The sequence below is a fragment of the Saccopteryx bilineata genome, chromosome 5 (genome assembly GCF_036850765.1).
Source record: "Saccopteryx bilineata isolate mSacBil1 chromosome 5, mSacBil1_pri_phased_curated, whole genome shotgun sequence".
NCBI classification, from domain to species: Eukaryota; Metazoa; Chordata; class Mammalia; order Chiroptera; family Emballonuridae; genus Saccopteryx; species Saccopteryx bilineata.
In genome coordinates this window covers 174,207,736-174,227,206 of record NC_089494.1, presented here as the reverse complement: position 1 = coordinate 174,227,206, position 19,471 = coordinate 174,207,736, and the positions used below count along the sequence as shown (strand labels likewise).

General features: G+C 36.7%; 1 protein-coding gene across 3 annotated transcripts; it reads right to left on the bottom strand.

Moving 5' to 3' along the window:
• Positions 1 to 1,291: 1,291 nt before the first annotated feature.
• Positions 1,292 to 14,848, bottom strand: GIMD1 (GIMAP family P-loop NTPase domain containing 1). Of its 3 annotated transcripts, none has more exons than XM_066280598.1 (3): positions 14,775 to 14,848; positions 13,085 to 13,479; positions 1,292 to 1,851 (listed from the first exon to the last, which is right to left on the bottom strand). In XM_066280598.1, exons 2-3 carry the CDS (start codon positions 13,475 to 13,477, stop codon positions 1,591 to 1,593), a joined length of 654 nt encoding a protein of 217 aa, XP_066136695.1. In that variant the 5' UTR covers positions 13,478 to 13,479; positions 14,775 to 14,848; the 3' UTR covers positions 1,292 to 1,590. The 3 variants fall into 3 exon arrangements, with proteins under 3 accessions (XP_066136695.1, XP_066136696.1, XP_066136694.1); XM_066280599.1 differs by lacking the exon at positions 14,775 to 14,848 and adding an exon at positions 13,551 to 14,106; XM_066280597.1 differs by lacking the exon at positions 14,775 to 14,848 and having other exon boundaries at positions 13,085 to 13,538.
• Between the last annotated feature and the right edge of the window lie 4,623 nt (positions 14,849 to 19,471).

Sequence of the window (19,471 nt, the reverse complement as noted above, 5' to 3'; positions counted from 1 at the left end):
GCAGTGGTAGTCAACCTGGTACCTACCGCCCACTAGTGAGCATTCCAACTTTCGTGGTAGGCAGTAGCAGAGCAACCAAAGTATAAATAAAAAGATAGATTTAACTATAGTAAGTTGTTTTATAAAGATTTATTCTGCCAAACTTAGCGAAAATCTGACAAAGTATTTGGTAAGTAATCATTATTATATGCTTTAACTTGCTGTAACTCTGCTTTATAAATTTTATAAAGTAAAGTTACTTTCCTACTTTATAAATCACCATTACTGTGGAACCAGTGGGCAGTTAGAAAATTTTACTACTAACAGGGATACAAAAGTAGGCGGTAGGTATAAAAAGGTTGACTACCCCTGCCCTAAGGGATAATAGAAGGTGAGGAACCCTGTGAGAAAAATAAAGGCAGAGAACTCTGGTTAAACTGACGTAGCAGAGTCCTTGCTAAAACTGGATTTTGCAAGGTCAGATGGGCCTAGGAGAAGGCTCAGGAGCCTATCTAAAGTTTTGGTCAAGGAAAGAATCTTTGTGAGAAGTAATCTGATAGAAAAATGATAAAAAGGGCAAAAGAATGCAAAGAGGTAATTCATAGAAGAGAAAATCTAATTGACCAGCATGTTTACAAATAGATACTCCAATTCCATAGTAGTGTGGGAAATGCACATTTAGTTAACAGTAAAATACACATTTATTAAACTGTTATTAGCAATAGGTGTTTAAGATGCAAACACCAACCAATGACAAGAATACGTAGGAAAAGGTACTCAAATGTTGTTGCAAATGAAGTTTGTTATGTTTATGGAGTATGTTTGGTTTCTTGCTTTCAACATTATGTTTGGGCAATTCACTGATATTGTTACATGCAGTTGTAGTTTGTTCATTCGCATTACCATATAACGTTCTACTGTGTGAAATAGCACAATTTGTTTATCTATACTACTGTTAATGGACATTTGGATAATTTTCATAGAGATTATACCAGTGTACACCCTCACTAACAGGATATGGGAATGCTCACAGTCCATAGCCATTCTAACAAAAGGCACTTTTTTTTTTTTTTTTTTTTAATTTATTTTTTTTAAATAATTTTATTTTTTTAATGGGGTGACATCAATAAATCAGGATACATATATTCAAAGATAACAAGACCAGGGTATCTTGTCGTTCAATTATGATGCATACCCGTCACCCAAAGTCAGATTGTCCTCTGTCACCTTCTATCTTGTTTTCTTTGTGCCCCTCCCCCTCCCCCTTTCCCTCTCCCATTCCCCCCTCCCCCCCGTAACCACCATACTCTTATCAATGTCTCTTAGTTTCACTTTTATGTCCCACCTACGTATGGAATAATGCAGTTCCTGGTTTTTTCTGATTTAGTTATTTCGCTTCGTATCATGTTATCTAGATCCCACCATTTTGCTGTAAATGTTCCGATGTCATCATTTCTTATGGCTGAGTAGTATTCCATAGTGTATATGTGCCACATCTTCTTTATCCAGTCATCTATTGACGGGCTTTTTGGTTGTTTCCATGTCCTGGAAAAGGCACTTTTGAAACTAGGTTTCTGACATTGAAAACCTAACGCTCCTTTTATCTAACTTTTATTTAAAGGTAAGACCTTGATAACAATTTTCTCTTATAAATTCCATGATTCTCTCTAAGACTTTTATTCTTTGCTCATTAAGAGAGTTTCCTTTTCTATACAGGAAAATAGATCTGTGCTGAAGAGAATTTAGTAGGGTTAGCAATGTATCGGAGGCCTCATGTAAGTATTCATCTTCACTGAACCCTGCCTCTTCTATCTTTTCTGCATGGGTGAAAAGGATGGCAGTATAATTCTTCCAAGCATGTCCCAGAAGTTCCTGAAAGAAAGAAGTTAAATGACTATTTTCCTTGAAATATATTCCTCAAAAACAAAGAAGTTATTATGGTTCAACATAGACAGTCAATATGTCCATATGTCATTATGTTTCTAAAAGCTGAAATATATAATTGGAAGTGAAGATAGGGCCAAATAATGTAAGCAAGTGGAGAGAGATGTGCGGGTTTTCTAAAGAAAAGCTTTAGTTCTCTATTCTACTTTACTGTTATAATTAAAGTATACACATCCTCAAAACTGAATACAGTGTGTTCATAAAGTCATGGTGCACTTTAGACCGGTCACAGGAAAGCAACAAAAGACGATAGAAATGTGAAATCTGCACCAAATAAAAGGAAAACTCTCCTGGTTTCATATCTATTCAGTGCAGTTCGATGTGGGCTCACCCACAGATTTTTTAGGGCTCCTTAGGTAGCTATCCCGTATAGCCTCTACAGACCCGTCACTGACTGATGGCCTACCAGAACCAGAACAGGGTTTCTCCACCAAACTGCCGGTTTCCCTCAACTGCTTATCCCACCGAGTAATGTTATTCCTATGTGGTGGCTCTTCATTATAAACGCGCTGATATTCACGTTGCACTTTGGTCATGGATTTGAATTTAGTGAGCCACAGAACACACTGAACTTTCCTCTGTACCATCCACATCTCGACTGGCCATGGGCTGCTCCGCTGTATACATGGTGTTACGTCATCATCTGCGCACGCGCACATGCTGCCACATCATCCTACAGAAACTGGGAGGGTTTTCCTTTTATTTGGTGCAGATTTCACATTTCTATCATCTTTTGTTGCTTTCCTGTGACTGGTCAAAAGTGCACCATGACTTTACGGACACTGTATTATTATCAATGCTGCATATGATATACAGCTCTCCCCTATTATCCATAGTTTCAGTTCCACAGCGCAGTTACCCACGATCATATATATATCCTGTGGCTAAGGGGAAACTACTGTATTTACAGTCACAAAATTCAGCAGTCATTTATATTTTAATCTGTTAGAACCATTGAATTCTTTTAAATCAAAATACCTTTCCAAGAGAATTGTTCTACTATTAAAAAAATTTTTTTTGTAAAAATGTGCTATTATCATATCTAAAACCATTTCCTATGCATCTATAATTAGATAATCTGGTTATAGTCTATTAATCAGATGACATGTAATGGAAAGCTAAGATCAAGATGCATTTGGTGATTTGGAACAACTACAAAATAGTACTGTGATTTTCATCCTCTTCATTTCACAGGCCTAGGATCAAAAATAATTTATCAGATGACTTCCTCTAATGTGGTAGAAAAATACTGAAGACTGGTATTCCTTTGTTTAGTAATCTGTGGAAGTTGGTTATGTAATAAATTCTTGTTTGATTAGTGAAAATAAGCTGATATAAAGCAGAAGTAACAGCATGTGGCAAATGTTCGTGCATTATAAAAGGCATTTAGAAATAACCACTTAACTTTTCTGAATATTTCCGGTTATAGGAAATCATGACAATATGACAGTAAAATAACATTCCCTCCATTCCAAATACTCCCATTACCAAAATATTTCCAAATATGCTATAGTTTATAATAGCATGAAAAATATAAAATGCTTAGAAGTATAACCAGGACCTCTAATAATTAGAAGAAAGAGTGGAGATCAACTAATCTTTCATGTCAGATATTATGCTAAGCACTTAACATCTTTATCTCTTTTGAAACTCAACATGATGCTTTGTGGGAGATACTATTATTATCTCCATTATGATATGGAGCAAATAATGCATAGAAAGTACAAATCCATAGAAAGGTAAGTACAAAATCTGGTTTTAAAAAAAATCTTAAAAAATTTAAAAGACAATTTGGGAAACTACTTTTAATATATATAATAAATATAAGACTGGTATGTATAATATTAAAAATAAAAATAAGGAAGTAAAAAAGGAAAAAGAAGGAGGGAGGGAGGAAGGAAGGAAAAAGAAAGGAAGGAGGTGAAAGGAAGACTCAGGACATGTAAATTTAATATGAAAATACAGGAATAATGGAACAATATATTTAAAATTAGAAACATCTTGAGACCATGGTTACCAATTGTTTCCTATACAGCCTGGCTTTTATCAGAGCTATTTATTTACACATCTATCTCTATAACTTGACTGTGAGCTCTTTGAAGGCAAGATATGTCTTTATATATAAATCAAAGCCTCTAGCACATTGTAAATTCTCAATATATTTTTGATTAATTTGGAATTTGAACCCTTACCATCATCTCAAATAGAAGGCTTAGTGGGTTTTTTCTTTTTTAATAAAAGAGAATTTATATTTTTCAAAGAGAAAAAATATTTTTATAAATATTAAAATTTTTTTCCATTGATTTGAAAGAGGGAGAGAGGAAGAAAGTGAAGGGGCAATAGGGAGAGAGAGAGAAGCATCAACTCATTCCACTTAGTTGTTCCACTTAGTTGTACACTTAGTGGTTGCTTCTTGTACATGCCTTAACCTGAATTGAACCCATGATCTTGGTGCACCAGGATGATGTATGATCTACGGAGCTACCTGTCCAATTCCTATAAATATTTTTAGTGAGCATACATTTTTTTATATAACTGTTCACAAATAGTACCTTCATAATAAAAAAAAAATAGAGACCTTGCCAACTATATTTTCTTTTTTTTTTCTGTGTCTGTTTTATTTTCTTTTGTCCTTTTTTGTTTAAGCCCTCCATCCCTCTTCCCCAGCACCTCCCCCACAGCTGTCAGCTAGCTCTATATCTATGAGTCTGTCTCTGTTTTGCTTGTTAGTTCATTCGATTCCACATCTGAGTGAAATCATATTGTCTTTCTCTGACTGGCTTATTTCAGTTAGCATAATGCTCTCATGTCCATTCATGTTGTGGAAAAGGTAAAATTTCCCTTTTTTACACCTGAGTAGTATTCAACTGTGTAAATGTACCACAGTTTTGTTTTGTTTTTAAATCTATTCATCTACTGATGGACACTTGGGCTGCTTCCAAACATTGGCTATAACGGTCAGTGAACATAGGGGTGCATCTATTCTTTTGTATCAGTGTTTTGGGTTTCTTCAGATATATTCCCAGAAGTGAGATTACTGAGTGAAAAAGTATTCCATTTTAAACTTTTTGGTGTAACTCCATACTGCTTTTCATAGTGGCAGCACCAGTCTACATTCCCACCAGCGGTGCAGGAGGGTTCCCTTTTCTCCACTTCTTCACCAACACTTGTTTGTTGATTTAATGATGAAAGCCTTTTCACAGACGTAAGGTGATATCTCATTGTAGTTGGCTATATATATATATATATATATATATATATATATATATATATATATATATTTTTTTTTTGTCTACAGTTTTGAAACTTAATTTTTGGTACACAAAATGCACTTTCCTGTGAAATTCTTTTTTGTTATATAATTCATGGTCATGGATTTGCCTATGGTCTGCACTTTCTATTTTGCATTCAGAGATACTTTCTCAAGGAATAGGTCCAAAATCTTTCTTTATACCTGTTCAAAATGTCTGTCTGCACCATAGAATTATTGTATATTTTTAGTTTAAAAATGCCCTACTTTCAGGAAAATCTGAATTGAAGTTTCTATACAAGAGAATAATTATTTGAGAAAAAGGATGCTAAACTTTACAAAAAAGAGTTTTCAAAGAGATACTTTAATTGGCATATTCTTATATGCCTTTAAAAACATAAATTAGCAAAACTTTTATTAACCCATGTAACAAATATTACATGTTTAAAGAACATAGCTCTTGGGTAAATCTAAGTATACATGTAATGTCAACATCACATTAGCTAGTAATGACATAGCAAAATTAGCAGTCTTCTTCATAGTTTGTTATATATTCAGTATATTGTATCACATCTCTTATGGAGAGAAGTCAGAGTGGCAGAATAAATAAAAGGTGATGTTATGGGTTGAATTTTTGTCTCATATCTTGAAGTTCTAGTTTCCAGTACCTCAGAATGTGACTTCATTTGGAAATAGGGTTGTTGCAGATATAATTAGTTAAGACAAGGTCATAGGGTGGACCTCTAATTTATTATAGTTGGTGTCCTTATAAACCAGAGATATTTGGACAAAGACACAAATACAGGGAAAATGCCATGTGAACACAAAATGGTCCATCCATAAGACAAGGAAAGACTCCTTGGACAGATCTTTTACTGACAGCCCTTAGAAGGAACTAATCCTGCTAACATCTATTTCAGATTTCAGCTTCTAGACTGAGACAATACATTCCTATAGCTTAAGCCACTTAGTGAGTGGTACTTAGTTATAGCAACACTAGCAAATGAATACAAGTGGTTGAAAAAATATAATAAATGCTAAATTAGACCTAGGTTCTAGTAATAAAACTAGTTCTGAGTTATTTACATGAGAATTGCTCTTGCTGCTTGCTAAAAATGGATCAGAATCTTTAGGGATAGAACCTGGAAATTTGAACTTTTAAAAGCACTCTAGAGTCCTGGTAGTTTATTCCTTCTGCAAATATTTATTGAGGGTCTACTTTGTTCCAGAGACACAGTAGAACAAGACAGATTAATTTCTTGCTTCTAAATAGTGCTTCTTGTTTATTAACTAAACTTAGAACTGAGGAAGTGAAGCAGTAAGGAAAAAAAATACCAACAATTCATTGTAATTGCAAGTTTTGTGACAGAAAATATACTAGTGCTAGAGGGGTAGGCATTTAGCCCAGTTTGGGTGGGGATAGAAAATGGAGGTAAAACAAATTGGGTCAGAATAGTTTCTGGCATGTGATGATACCTAGCACATAGGAATAAACAAGAAAATCACTGGACAGTAAAGACATACTAAGTATAGAGAATAATTGAGCATTATTGGGGATTATATAGTACTGGAATTTTATTTCTCTACAAGTACAACTATTGATCCTTCATCATTCTTGTCTCTAGAAGTTTCACAGGTTTACAAATAGATCTGGTTTTTACCGAGTACATTGTGAGTGTGTTTATATTGATTGTCATAATATTGAAACATGAAATACAAGTTAATAATACAAACTACTGCCCTTAATCCACCATGCTACTCCCAGACCCACCCTCTCGGTACTGGCTGATACATGTTGGTCATTGAGTATTTTAAAGACATTGTTATGTTAAAATTTTGTGCAAAATAAACTGTTTGGATGAGTGGCCCTTCCCTGAGTTATATAACAGAATTCTTCTCTTACTAGGTTTGTAGTACTTATTGCATTAAATGGTATAACTTTCATAGTGTGATTTAGTTCCTGGTTTTCTGTATTATAACAGCAACACATTCCCCGTTTTTCTCCAACATATACTTTAAACCATAAAACTAGTTAAAACACCTATGAAAAATAGATCTGTACACTCAATATCACTTATGAGTCCCTGTGTTCAACTATTGGAAAGTTTTTACATGTAGGTAATTATTTATGAAAAGATACTCATACCCTGATCTGTGAGAGAAATTGTACTTTTGAATTACTGCCAAAAATAGAATATAATGGTTGATTTAGCTTATAATCTTTAGATTGATTTTTGGCCAGAAAATAGTTGAATATTTGAAAGTAGTGACGCTTATTGTATAGTTATCATGTTAGTGGCCAAATGTGTTCTCTATGGACCCCCAAAAAGAATAATCACAGTTGACTGATACTTTACATAAAAATCCATGAGGAAGATAAGTTAATTTAAATTATCTATCTGGTGTTAATGATTTAAATATACTAATAAGCTAGATGAATATTTTATAATCAATCATGAATTTGTTTGAGAGAATTTGTTTCGGAGAGCTAAATGGGTATGAGTCCATCCAGTCCTTTTGGGACAACTAGTTAGGATATAAACTTTGTTTTCCAGGAATTATGCTCATTTTCCCAGGACCTCACCAGTCCTGCCCCATTTGTTTGTGGTTGATGAAATCATAGCATCTGGACTTTTTAGGGGGAAACTTTAAAAAAAGCCAACTATTACATCAACTGCGAAAAAAATTATCTTAAACAGGAGGACAATAAGGACCATTCTTTATATTTTATGCTATTCCCTTACTCTCATCTCACTTAAAGCAGTACAGTTTCCTTCTCAGAGAGCCAAAGTTGAATGATAAGACCTCATTCGATCAGATCAGAGAGTTTTCAACTTTAGAGATCATCTGTCCAAACTGTCTTATTTTATAGACTATGATATTAAGGTCTTGTGTTGTCAATGGGTTGGCCAAAGCAACATAGCTGATTGCTGGCAGGCCTGCCCGTAACAGAGGTGCCTGGATTGCCAGGCCCGTGTCCTTCTCACTGAATTGGGGCTTTTCTGCTTATCCTTACTAAGTCAGTGAATTTTCTTTCCATTTTTTTTTCTAAATTAATAAGGAAGTTCTTATATAGTAGTTATAACTCAGGGCCATGTAAATTTAACTCTTCCTTTTGAAGCCTAGCAAGATAATCCCAAAGAAGACTATAAATAATTTGTCCTAATTTTAAGATAAGACAAATGCTAACAATAAAATCATGACCATAGCCATATTTATTGTACAGTTGCTATGTGCTAGTGCCTGAATTAATTTACTATTGTGTGAATATGACATTAATCCCAAAAGTAACCCAGTAAAGTAGACACTATTATCTTTCTAATTTATTAGTGAAGAGATTGAAGTTTAGAGAAGTTAAATGCCCAAGGTCACAAAACAAGGAAATAACTAAGTAGGAACATGAACACGAGTATAACTTACTCCAGAAGCCATGCTCTGTTAACACTTAAAATATGTCGCTTCTATCTAGTAGTTCATTTGAATGGTGCCCATCTCAATCTGAATAGTGATGATAACAATAATATCAATAACAGTAATTATAATTCTCTGTAAGCCTACTGTGAACCTACTGTAAGTCAATCAGGCACAATCCCAAGCACATTATATTTATGAAGGATAGCCCTCAGAACTCTTTAATATAGGTAAAATAATCTCCCTTTTATAGTTATCATGTTAGTGGCCAAACATGTTCTCTATGGACCCCCAAAAAGAATAATCACAGGAGATTGATACTTTACATAAAAATCCATGAGGAAGATAAGTTAATTTAAACTATCTATCTGGTGTTAATGATTTAAATATACTAATAAGCTAGATGAATATTTTATAATCAATCATGAATTTGTTTGGTTTCAGAGAGCTAAAGCCAAGAAGTCTTAGTAACATTCATAGTCATATATCCAGAACTATAACAGGCTTATTTTTTAACTGAATTCTATCAAACAACTAGGTTGGTGATCTTTGTTAGCATGTCCAGGCTTGCATTGGCCCTCTGAGCCTTTGTATGCACATTCACCTATAACATCAATAGTCAAAAAGCTTTAAACATTAAAAATAAATGTTTAAAGCTTGACCGTATACAGTAATAATATATGATACCATGATAGTAGAAAGAATATGGTTATAGTTCAAGAGTTCAATTTTTAGTGCTTGGCTGCATGCTAGCACTTTCCTTAAGGTGACTTTATTATATCTGCTCTGATCCATTATTTGTGGATTTTTTTAAACAGTCAAATGATATTCAGATACTGTTAAAATGAAACATTCCCTTTATTTACCAAATTTGGGGGAAATGACTCACTGATATCTCTACCATTTTACTGTAAATTAATAAAGGCCAAGCATAAATAAAGAAAAAGGGATCATTTAGGAAAATGTTTCAGTTGTCGCAGCTGGGAGCCTTTAATGCATCTGTAAAATATTGGAGCACAAATTGAGAGAGATATTTAAGGAGACAACAGGGAGGTACAGGAAAGAAGTCACTTCCCGGGCACAGGCCTTACAGACTCTTTCCCTGGCAGGCATCAGTGCCCCTAGAAGGCAAGAAAAAGGGTGAAGGCAGATGTTCTGTTCCGCATTTTGCATCAGCCTGGGGAAAAAGAATTCAGGGTGTGTCTGCAACAAGAGGACTTTAACAACTCCTTTCTCCTTTCTAACAGCTGCTGGTCCTGTTGAATATTCAGACATTCTGCAGCTGCTCCCAATCTGTGAGCACAGCCAGATGGCTGCCACCAGTGTCTGAGGCACCTTCAGGAAGAAGGTCATAAACAGCCAGCCTGTACTTAGGCAACTTTCAACAGAAGGTCACGGTGGGAGTTCCGAATAGGATTGTAATGCCTCCCTGGGGTCGTGGGCCACCCTTCAGGATTACTTAGTCTTGGCTGCTGAATTCTCCTGGGACAGAAAATATTCATTCCTGAAAAAATCATTATGGAACTGAATTTGGCCCTAGCCCATCGCCTCTCTGCCTTCAACTCCTGAATTGGACACCAACTTAAGGAAGGCAACTGTAAGAGAAGGCCGTATGCCAGATACCATTTAAAAAGATCAGAGACATGCATGAATCAAATTTACTTCAATTAAAAAAATTAAGGGATTGTAATAGTGTTCTGTATCCTAAAACTGGAAAAAAAATCTATTTTCAAAGTGTATGTCTTTTAAATACCCTTTCTGGCTCAGCACAGAACCTGAATAGAGAAAAATTTGGAGACATATGGAGAGAGCCAGGTTAGTTTTGAGAAATATTTGCTCCTGTGTTTTACTGAATTTACTGAATTACATCAATTTATAGCTGAAGCTAAATACTTATTTAATAGCAGCTTTGAATGAACTTTAAAAACTGTTTAAAAATTACACAAATGGAAAGCTGCCCATTCTCCCCCAACCCTCCTCAACTGATTTCTCACCAGAAATATTGTTTTAAATACAGGCTTTAGTAGTTTGGGAGACGTTAATGGGCTTTCTTAGATTTCACATTGTTTCTTAATTGCAATCATCTTTCTCTTTCTTTGCTTTGTTCCAGCATGTACTTGATTTTTCAGGAGTTGGATGATGAAGATTATTTTTTATACTCTGTCAGCCTAATTTTTTCCGCTAGTTTTTTTGTGATTACACATAGGGATTTTTTTCTTTAGTTTTAGAAACATGCACAATTACTGAAAAATAAAACCTTTGTCTGTCATTTAAAACAATTTTATGCCATTAGTAATTAAAGGGAAAAAGTCTTTCTTTAGAGCAAAGTGTACAATCTTTCTAAGTGTAACAGATCCTATGGCAGCCTGATCAGAGTTGGACAAAAAGAAGAGTAGCATTTATACAAAGTTTTCTTAAATGGAAAATAGCTGCTCTCTATTCTCCATGTACTTCACCCATGGAAATTCTAGTACAGAGGTGATCTCTGAGCTCAGTGACTTAATGAAGCTACCAAGTAATACAGACAAGTCTAGCAGTTATATATGGGTGGACCCAGACTAAGGAATAAAGAAATTAAATAGAATGGAGCAGCTCAATTTCCAAGAATTATTGGTCATTCATGTATATATACTGTACACAGGTGTTACTCCCAGCAGCTCTAGCTGTGGCCATGCCCAAAACCCCCTCTGCCCAGCTCCTCTCATAGACTGGCTGAATAAGCGTTCAACATAGTGACTTATAATAAATGAAGAAACAACAAGGATGGACCACAAGGCAAAGGTGGCATATGTCACTTATGTTCACGCTGAGGTCCCTATGGTCTTCTCAAGGCTGGAATGCAGCAGTTTCTGACTGACCCTACAGATTTTGAGGCAATCAAAGCATCAGAAAATCCTAATTTCTTTCTCATAAATAAAGCATATATCTCTCCTGAATGTTTACCATGAAGTGTCAGTGGTCTCCTTTTCCCCTAGTCATACGTTATACCATTTTGGCACTTAATGTATTGTCTTATACCTGTTCATCTATTTGTCTCTTCCAGACTCTAAGCTTTTCTTTTATTTATTTTTTTATTGATTTTTAGAGAGAGAGAGAGAGAGAGAGAGAAGGGGGAGGAGCAGGAAGCATCAACTCCCATATGTGCCTTGACCAGGCAAGCACAAAGTTTCGAACTGGCAACCTCAGTGTTCCAGGTCGACGCTTTATCCCACTGCTCCACCACAGGTCAGGCCCAGACTCTAAGCTTTTTGATGGTAAGCCTCATATATTATTCACCAATCATTAAGCTCTGTGCAGGTATTCAATATGTTGTTCAATGACTGAATAAATTAATGAACACCCATTTGTTGGTAAACTATAAGAGACTGTCTCTTTGATGTTATATGGACACAACTCAGTATTTTAGCTCAGTAGTTCTAAAATGTGAATTTTTTTTTTTTTTTTTCATTTTTCTGAAGCTGGAAACAGGGAGAGACAGTCAGACAGACTCCCGCATGCGCCCGACCGGGATCCACCCGGCACGCCCACCAGGGGCGGTGCTCTGCCCCCCCAGGGGGTGATGCTCTGCCCATCCTGGGCGTCGCCATATTGCGACCAGAGCCACTCTAGCGCCTGAGGCAGAGGCCACAGAGCCATGCCCAGCGCCCGGGCCATCTTTGCTCCAATGGAGCCTTGGCTGCGGGAGGGGAAGAGAGAGACAGAGAGGAAAGCGCGGCGGAGGGGTGGAGAAGCAAATGGGCGCTTCTCCTGTGTGCCCTGGCCGGGAATCGAACCCGGGTCCTCCGCACGCTAAGCCGACGCTCTACCGCTGAGCCAACCGGCCAGGGCTGAAATGTGAATTTTTAAGAACTATATGGAAAGCTTATGCAACTGCAGATATGTGGGCTTCACTCTTGAGATTCTGTTTCAGGGAGCTAAGATGAATCTGCACTTTTAACAAGGAGCCCAGTTGATTCTGTCACAGATAATCTGGTAGTCACATTTACAAACTTATTCAGGTTTACAGTTCTGAGGAGTTTGAGACTTAGTTAACCTCTAAACTTTAATATCTTATGTTTTGTTTCAATGACCCAGTTGTGAAATGACTGACTAAACTTATCTAAAGGAAATTGTAAAAATGACTTGATGAAAAAAAATCAGATAATTTTCACTAACTTTATGTGACCAGCAGTTGTTTTGAATGACTTGTTTTAAACCACTCTTAAGCAGTTGTTTTTATTATTATTATAAGAGAGAGTTTATTTAGAAAGTCAGATAGGTAGAAAAGGTGAGCCAGCTGGGCTGCATGGGCTCAGGAAATGAGTTACAGAGGCAAACAAAGGGCCCTTGAAGAGAGAAAAGGCGGAGAGAACACACCCGGGCGAAGGAGAGGGGAAAGGTGCATGTGTGCCCAAGAGAAAGAGTGAGCTTCTTTTAACCAGTTTTTTATAGTTCTTTTCTTTTAGGATAATGCCTCCAAATAGGAATAATGGTGTTAGTGTAATTGCCAATTTGTATTACCTGGATCATCTGGACTGGGGAAGATGCCTCGTGTCCACAGAGAGGCATGTCTGCTCTCTGAACCAGCAGTGCAAGATGGAGACCCTCTTGCCCAAAGTGATGTGCCAGTGCCTCCTTAATCTCCTGTTTCACATGCTTCTTGCTCAGCCTGCTGTGCGGATAACCAGGAGTGTCCAACACCTGGACCTGCAAGGTTATCTCTTGCCCTCCTCGACGCATGAAGCCATGGAGCTGACAACTGCGGCCCAGACGACAGTCTTTGGTCACAGAACATGGAGCAAAGCTGCTGGGGAAGTCAGTGCTTCCCAGAAGAATGTTTCCAGCAGAACTTTTTCCACTCTGAGTCATGCCAAAGAGGGCCAAGTTGATGATCATCTTGTTGGAGTCTGCCATGGCTGTGGGTAAACAGAAGGTCAGCATAAGCAGGTAGGCTTCTCTGCTCACTCACCCATGGAAAGCTTCTTACCTGGCCTGCAGCATTCCAGGTAGTACCTTTAATTTGCTTTTCTCTCATTCCTAGTGACCAGAGGGTGGAGGAGTGATTCACTAAAGTGGACACATCCCAGTGAGGAGGGAAAATTGAAATAATATTACTAGTGTGCAATGAGAAAGGAGAGAGAAATCAAATACAGATAAGAAAAGGAGGAGGAAGCAGGAATTACAGGACAGTGAGAAAAAAAGCCAAATTACATTAAAATAATATAAAGCATATTAACTCATCAGTGAGGTAGATGAGTTAGTTTGGGAATGGGTGTTCAAAGCTAGCAGCAGTATTTGAAAATTATTCACTCTTGGAGGAGACATAGGAACAGAATAGTGGAAGAAACATCCCTTCTTGTGTTTTAAACACTGTCCTCCACCTTCCCATTCCCCTGCCTTCCCACTGCATGAATACAAAAGTGGCATCTGCAAAAAATCATTTCCTGACTTCCTGAATACATTTCTGCTATGAAACATGAATAATGTTAAAGAAAACTTCTGTTTCTGTTTACCATTCCTTTTGTACAACCAGGCAACATTCTGATGAAAATGAAAACTACTTGTAATTTTTGTTATAAAACAATTATTAAATCATTTTCGTGGCCCACCATGGTAAAGTATTGACTCTTCAATAAAGAAAGTAAAGTCCAACACATTGTGCAGCTTATTTAGGAGGGAGGAGAACCTTGGGAGACTGTATTCCATTTACAACGGCCCTAAATCATTGTTAATCTTATATGTAGAACATAAGTTCCTGATTGCGTTATAAGGTCATCTTTCATTTTCATTGGATCAATAAGTCGGTGCTACTGGCCAAGTGCTAAAAATGCTTAACTACTGATTCAGAAATAAAGACATTTCATATTTCATAGTATTTTATTTCATATTTATTATTTTTACTTATCACATATTTCTATTACATAGTTTCTATATTATATACAGTAAGTACCTCTTGTCTTTTTTGTTCTCTAATGCCTCTCACCCCAGTCTACCCAGACCCTAACATGAACACCTTGAAGGAATCTCACAACCACATAAAAAAACACTCATTTCTGGGGTCCCTCAAGGTGGCCCTACCTCATCTAGCTTATTTAGCTGTGTTGGCTGCAATTTAATCACTCAGATTTTTTTTTTTTAACTCTTGAATCAGATATGTGATTTAAAAAAAATCAGTTATGGAATCCCAATTCACTTGCTTTATGGCACTTACCTTTTCCAGTGTTAAAAATGCTTTTTCCACAAAGACTTCTCTCTACCTGGTACAGGTGTTGTTTGGAATGAACTTTAGCCTTCTGACATTATTATTGTACTACTCTAGGACCGATACTGTATCTAATTTATTTAGTTAATCTGTTACCAGTATTCTCTCTATAAATGATTAGTTGCCTTTCTCTAATCAGCAATGACATTTTTATGTCACCTGACAGACCTGTAATTTTCAACAGGTACTTCCTGAAACTTCTATAACCAGGATTAAATTCTTTGCTTTAGAATGTTTCTAATATTAATAATTTTTCTATAGCATAAAGCAGTAGTCAACCTGGTCCTTACTGCCCACTGGTGGGCTGTAGCAGAGCAACCAAAGTATAAATAAAAAGATAGATTTAACTATAGGAAGTTGTTTTATAAAGATTTATTCTGCCAAACTTAGCGAAAATCCGACATAAAGTACTTGGTATGTAATTATTATTATATGCTTTAACTTGCTGTAACTCTGCTTTATAAATTTTATAAAGTAAAGTTACTTCTCTACTTTATAAATCACCATTACTGTGGAACTAGTGGGCGGTTAGAAAATTTTACTACTAACAGAGATACAAAAGTGGGCGGCAGGTATAAAAGGTTGACTACCCCTGGCATAAAGTAATGCAAAATTGAGAAGTGTTAAACAGAAACTAGACATTCAAAAGCTATGGTTAAAAGCTGAAGGTATTAATCAAAGTAAAGAATAGACAACAGTATGTTCAACAAATAAATATATAATATCTGTAGAATAAATAGATATTGACCTCATAACAGTAGTAAGTTCATAAATTCAAAAATTCTTTAAGAAAACTCTCTTGGTTATTTCCATATAACTTTTTAAAAATTTTATTTAGAAAATTAAATTTAATGAGTGATATTGATTAATAAGAGTACATAGGTTTTAGGTAAATATTTCTATAGCATTTGATCTGTTGATTGTGTTATATGCTCACCTCCTATTTCCATATAATTGAAATTCATTATTTTATCCTAATTGATGCAATCACTAGCATTATTATATCAGCACATGCAGTTTTCATATCTATTAATGATATTCAACAAATACAATTAACTATAACTTGAAGCCAAGTGTTTTGATTAAAATGGAGGTTTTATTTTGTTACTGAAACCTTAAATTTGATTCTTTTCCACTTCTTAGTATATAACCTACACTCTTCCAAAATACTTTCTTGTGTGTAAGATGTAAATACCCTCATATGGTTATATTCTGGTTCGTCTTCTCCTGTACACCTCACAAAGTCTGTGAAATATGTATTCCGTGTGAGGGAATCTCGGAGACATCTGGAATGCCTTATGATTTCATGGGCAAAAGTTTAAAAAGTCTTCTTCCTGTGTGAATATGACAAGGAAAACACGAACTGGATTCATTCATCTGACGAGCACATTTGGCGCTCTTGAATAAAGCAGAAAGAATCTCCCCCAGATGGCAGTAGCAGCCTGTTTCCTAAGAAGTAATTTTGAACCAGAATTTATTCTCAATTTTTTCCTGAAGCCATAAACTGACATTCTTCAACTACACAATCTACATCAACACAACACTTGTGGAAGTTTTTTTGAATAAAGGCACAACTAAGCCTTCTTTCCTATGTTCCTTATAGAAAGTGGCCTTTTACAAGGTTTTTACTTTTTAAACTTTCTCCTATGAAAATATAGTTAAAAATACAACGTTTGACTGTTTAAAAAATAAAGTTCAGAGTTCATATGTGTGGTCAAAATTTCAATGAGTCTTCAAAATTTTTAAATAATTTTCAAGAGGTTTGATGGAGATTTTAGATCTGAGTCCAGTTAGAGGTCATATAGAAGATTAATGTATTACTCTTTGATGATATTAAATGATTGATGTTAATTATTTTTGAACCAGCATGAAAAAAACAACTTGAAAAATCACCTCACTCTTCTCAGTAACTTGCTAAATATAATGTAGCTGGGATAAAACTGTGTAACTTTAACAGCCGGCTGCAGGATTTCTCTGCAAATGGGAACTACTTCTGTTTGAGGACACTTGATTAAGTAAGTATTTAAGGTCCAACTGGGATTCTGAGAACATGAGCCAAACGCACATAAAGTGATCGCCAAACTGCTAGGGATGGAGGAAGAGCAAAGAAAAGAATAGGAGAGATCACCAGGGTATGTCGAGGTGGGAGAGAGGGACAAAAGGAAAGACGGAAGAAAACGGAGAGAGTTCTTGACTTTTAGCTGTGAGGTCAGTTGGCGATGAGGGACGCCCACGCCCATGCCTGCCAAAAGAAACGGCCCAGATATTTTGAAAAAGAACAACTGTCAGCCAATGAAATTTCGCCACCCACCACCACCCTACCAACACTATAAATTACCCCTCCCCTCCACGGGAGAAGCTGTGTGACTTCCCTGGCCCATGGCTTGTGGACCAGTGAACCTTGCCTGGGAGCTTCTAAATAAAGCTTTTGCTTGTCCACACTTGGTGGCTACATCCTTCTTTCTTCTTCATCGGAAAGTACCTTACAATAACAACTTGATTTAAAGATACTGTTTTTAAACCAATTCCAATTTGCTTTGGTTTGAACTGTGAATTGCATGCTTGTATATTATCTTTTCATAATTAAGAAGACTCTTAGGTTAATAAACAATGCTGCTCCAAGTCAAGGGGAACACTGAAAAGCTGGTTAAAGTCGGTGGTGGGTTGACTGACTCAGTCTTAGAATAAGACCTCAGATGTCACCTTTTAAAATATTTTAGAGAACATTGGTCAGCAGATTAAACTTGGAGGGCAGACGGTCCTAATTTACAAACAATATAAAGGTTCTTGAGCTATGAAGAAAGCCCATGTCTGAGCAGAAATGTTGATGGGAATAGGAGGCTCCAGTCCAAACTCATTTGGTTTTGTATTTTAAAGACTCTACCAGTCCCATCCCCACACAGAAACACTTGTAATATTTTTTGTTGTTGATATTGTGGCTGTTATTTTTTGTTTGTCTGCATTTTATTTTCCTTCTGAGTATTTCTAATTTTTTTTTTTAAATGAGCCAACAAACTTCCAATTGTATTGTTTATGCTAATTTGAACTAGGTTTACTGTTTACTGCATCCAAAGGCATCTTAGCTAATATACCTTCCACTGGCTTCAGGATTATATCAATATGCAGTAACGCAGATCAAACTTCCAGGAAAGTGTTTTTAAGATTTTTTTAATTTATTCATTATAGAGAGGGGAGGGGAGAGAGAGAGAGAGAGAGAGAGAGAGAGAGAGAAGGGGGGAGGAGCAGGAAGCATCAACTCCCATATGTGCCTTGACCAGGCAAGCCCAGGGTTTTGAACCGGCAACCTCAGCTATTCTAGGTCGACGCTTTATCCACTGTGCCACCACAGGTCAGGCTCTAATTTACTTTTTAAAGTTACAAATGAAATATGAATATTACAAAGCATTTAGGAAATTCAGAAAAGAACAGAGAGAAAAATAAAATCACTTTTACATTTTTAATACCTGGGGCCAGTGGGGCAAAGACTCCTCTTGGGCAGTGGTCCCCAACCTTTTTTGGGCCACAGACCGGTTTAATGTCAGAAAATATTTTCACCAACCGGCCGTTAGGGTGGGACGGATAAATGTATCATGTGGCTGAGACAAGCATCAAGAGTGAGTCTTAGACGGATGTAACAGAGGGAATCTGATCAATTTTTAAAAATAAAACATCGTTCAGACTTAAATATAAATAAAACAAAAATAATGTAAGTTATTTATTCTTTCTCTGCGGACTGGTACCAAAGGGCCCACGGACAGGTACAGGTCCGCGGCCCGGGGTTTGGGGACCACTGCTCTTGGGGACTGACAAAGTAAGTACATTTCTTTTTCCAAACTACTCATTTTCTCCTCCTATTTATTTCCCTTATTTAAGAACCACTACACTAATGAGAAGCATTACTAATGGGATTGTGTTTAGCATGTGAACTGTGTGGAGTCAAGAGTTAATTGCCAGCAATCAGTATAACCATGTGTTGGGCAGATAAAATATTTTATGCTCACTTTGTTAAAGATGGCACTGCCCACGTGGAGGCCGTTGCCCAGGTGGTATTAATGTGTGTCTCTGTGGGCTGTGGGCAGGTAGAATCTTTGTAGCCTGGGGCTTGGTTTTGGGATTAAGCCTTTCCCACCCTTTTTGATGTGGGGTGGTACAATCCTATCATGCCTCAGATAAGTGACTTTGTATTAGAGACTTCCCTATTTTGTATATTGGATTAAAGGTTTTGATTTCTACACTATAAAATGGGGGCAGAATGGGAGCTTGCTTTCTTGGTTCCTGAGGTTAGCATTAGAGAGCAGAGAGGAGAGCAGAGAAAGGCCACGTGGAAGAGGCCAGGAGAAGCTGCCAAGATGGCGGAGTGTTGAGTGAGAAGTCAGTTTGTGCAGTTTGTGCAGGGAGAAGGAATGAGATGGGGAACAGAGGTGAATAAGTCTGGTGAGCTAGAAACCTTTGATTCTAGGAAACTCAGATAAGTCAGTAGCTTTGTGAGCACTGAATGTGAGTGGGTTTTGGAGCCCAGTGTGTGTTTTTTACTTGCCCGCCGGGTGCAAGCTAGGATTAAAGCTAATGGCCCACCAGTTTTTGGCTCCGTTGTTTCTTTACTGACTGTCCAAATCCAATGCGAACCTGCATGGGCCAGGCTGCTG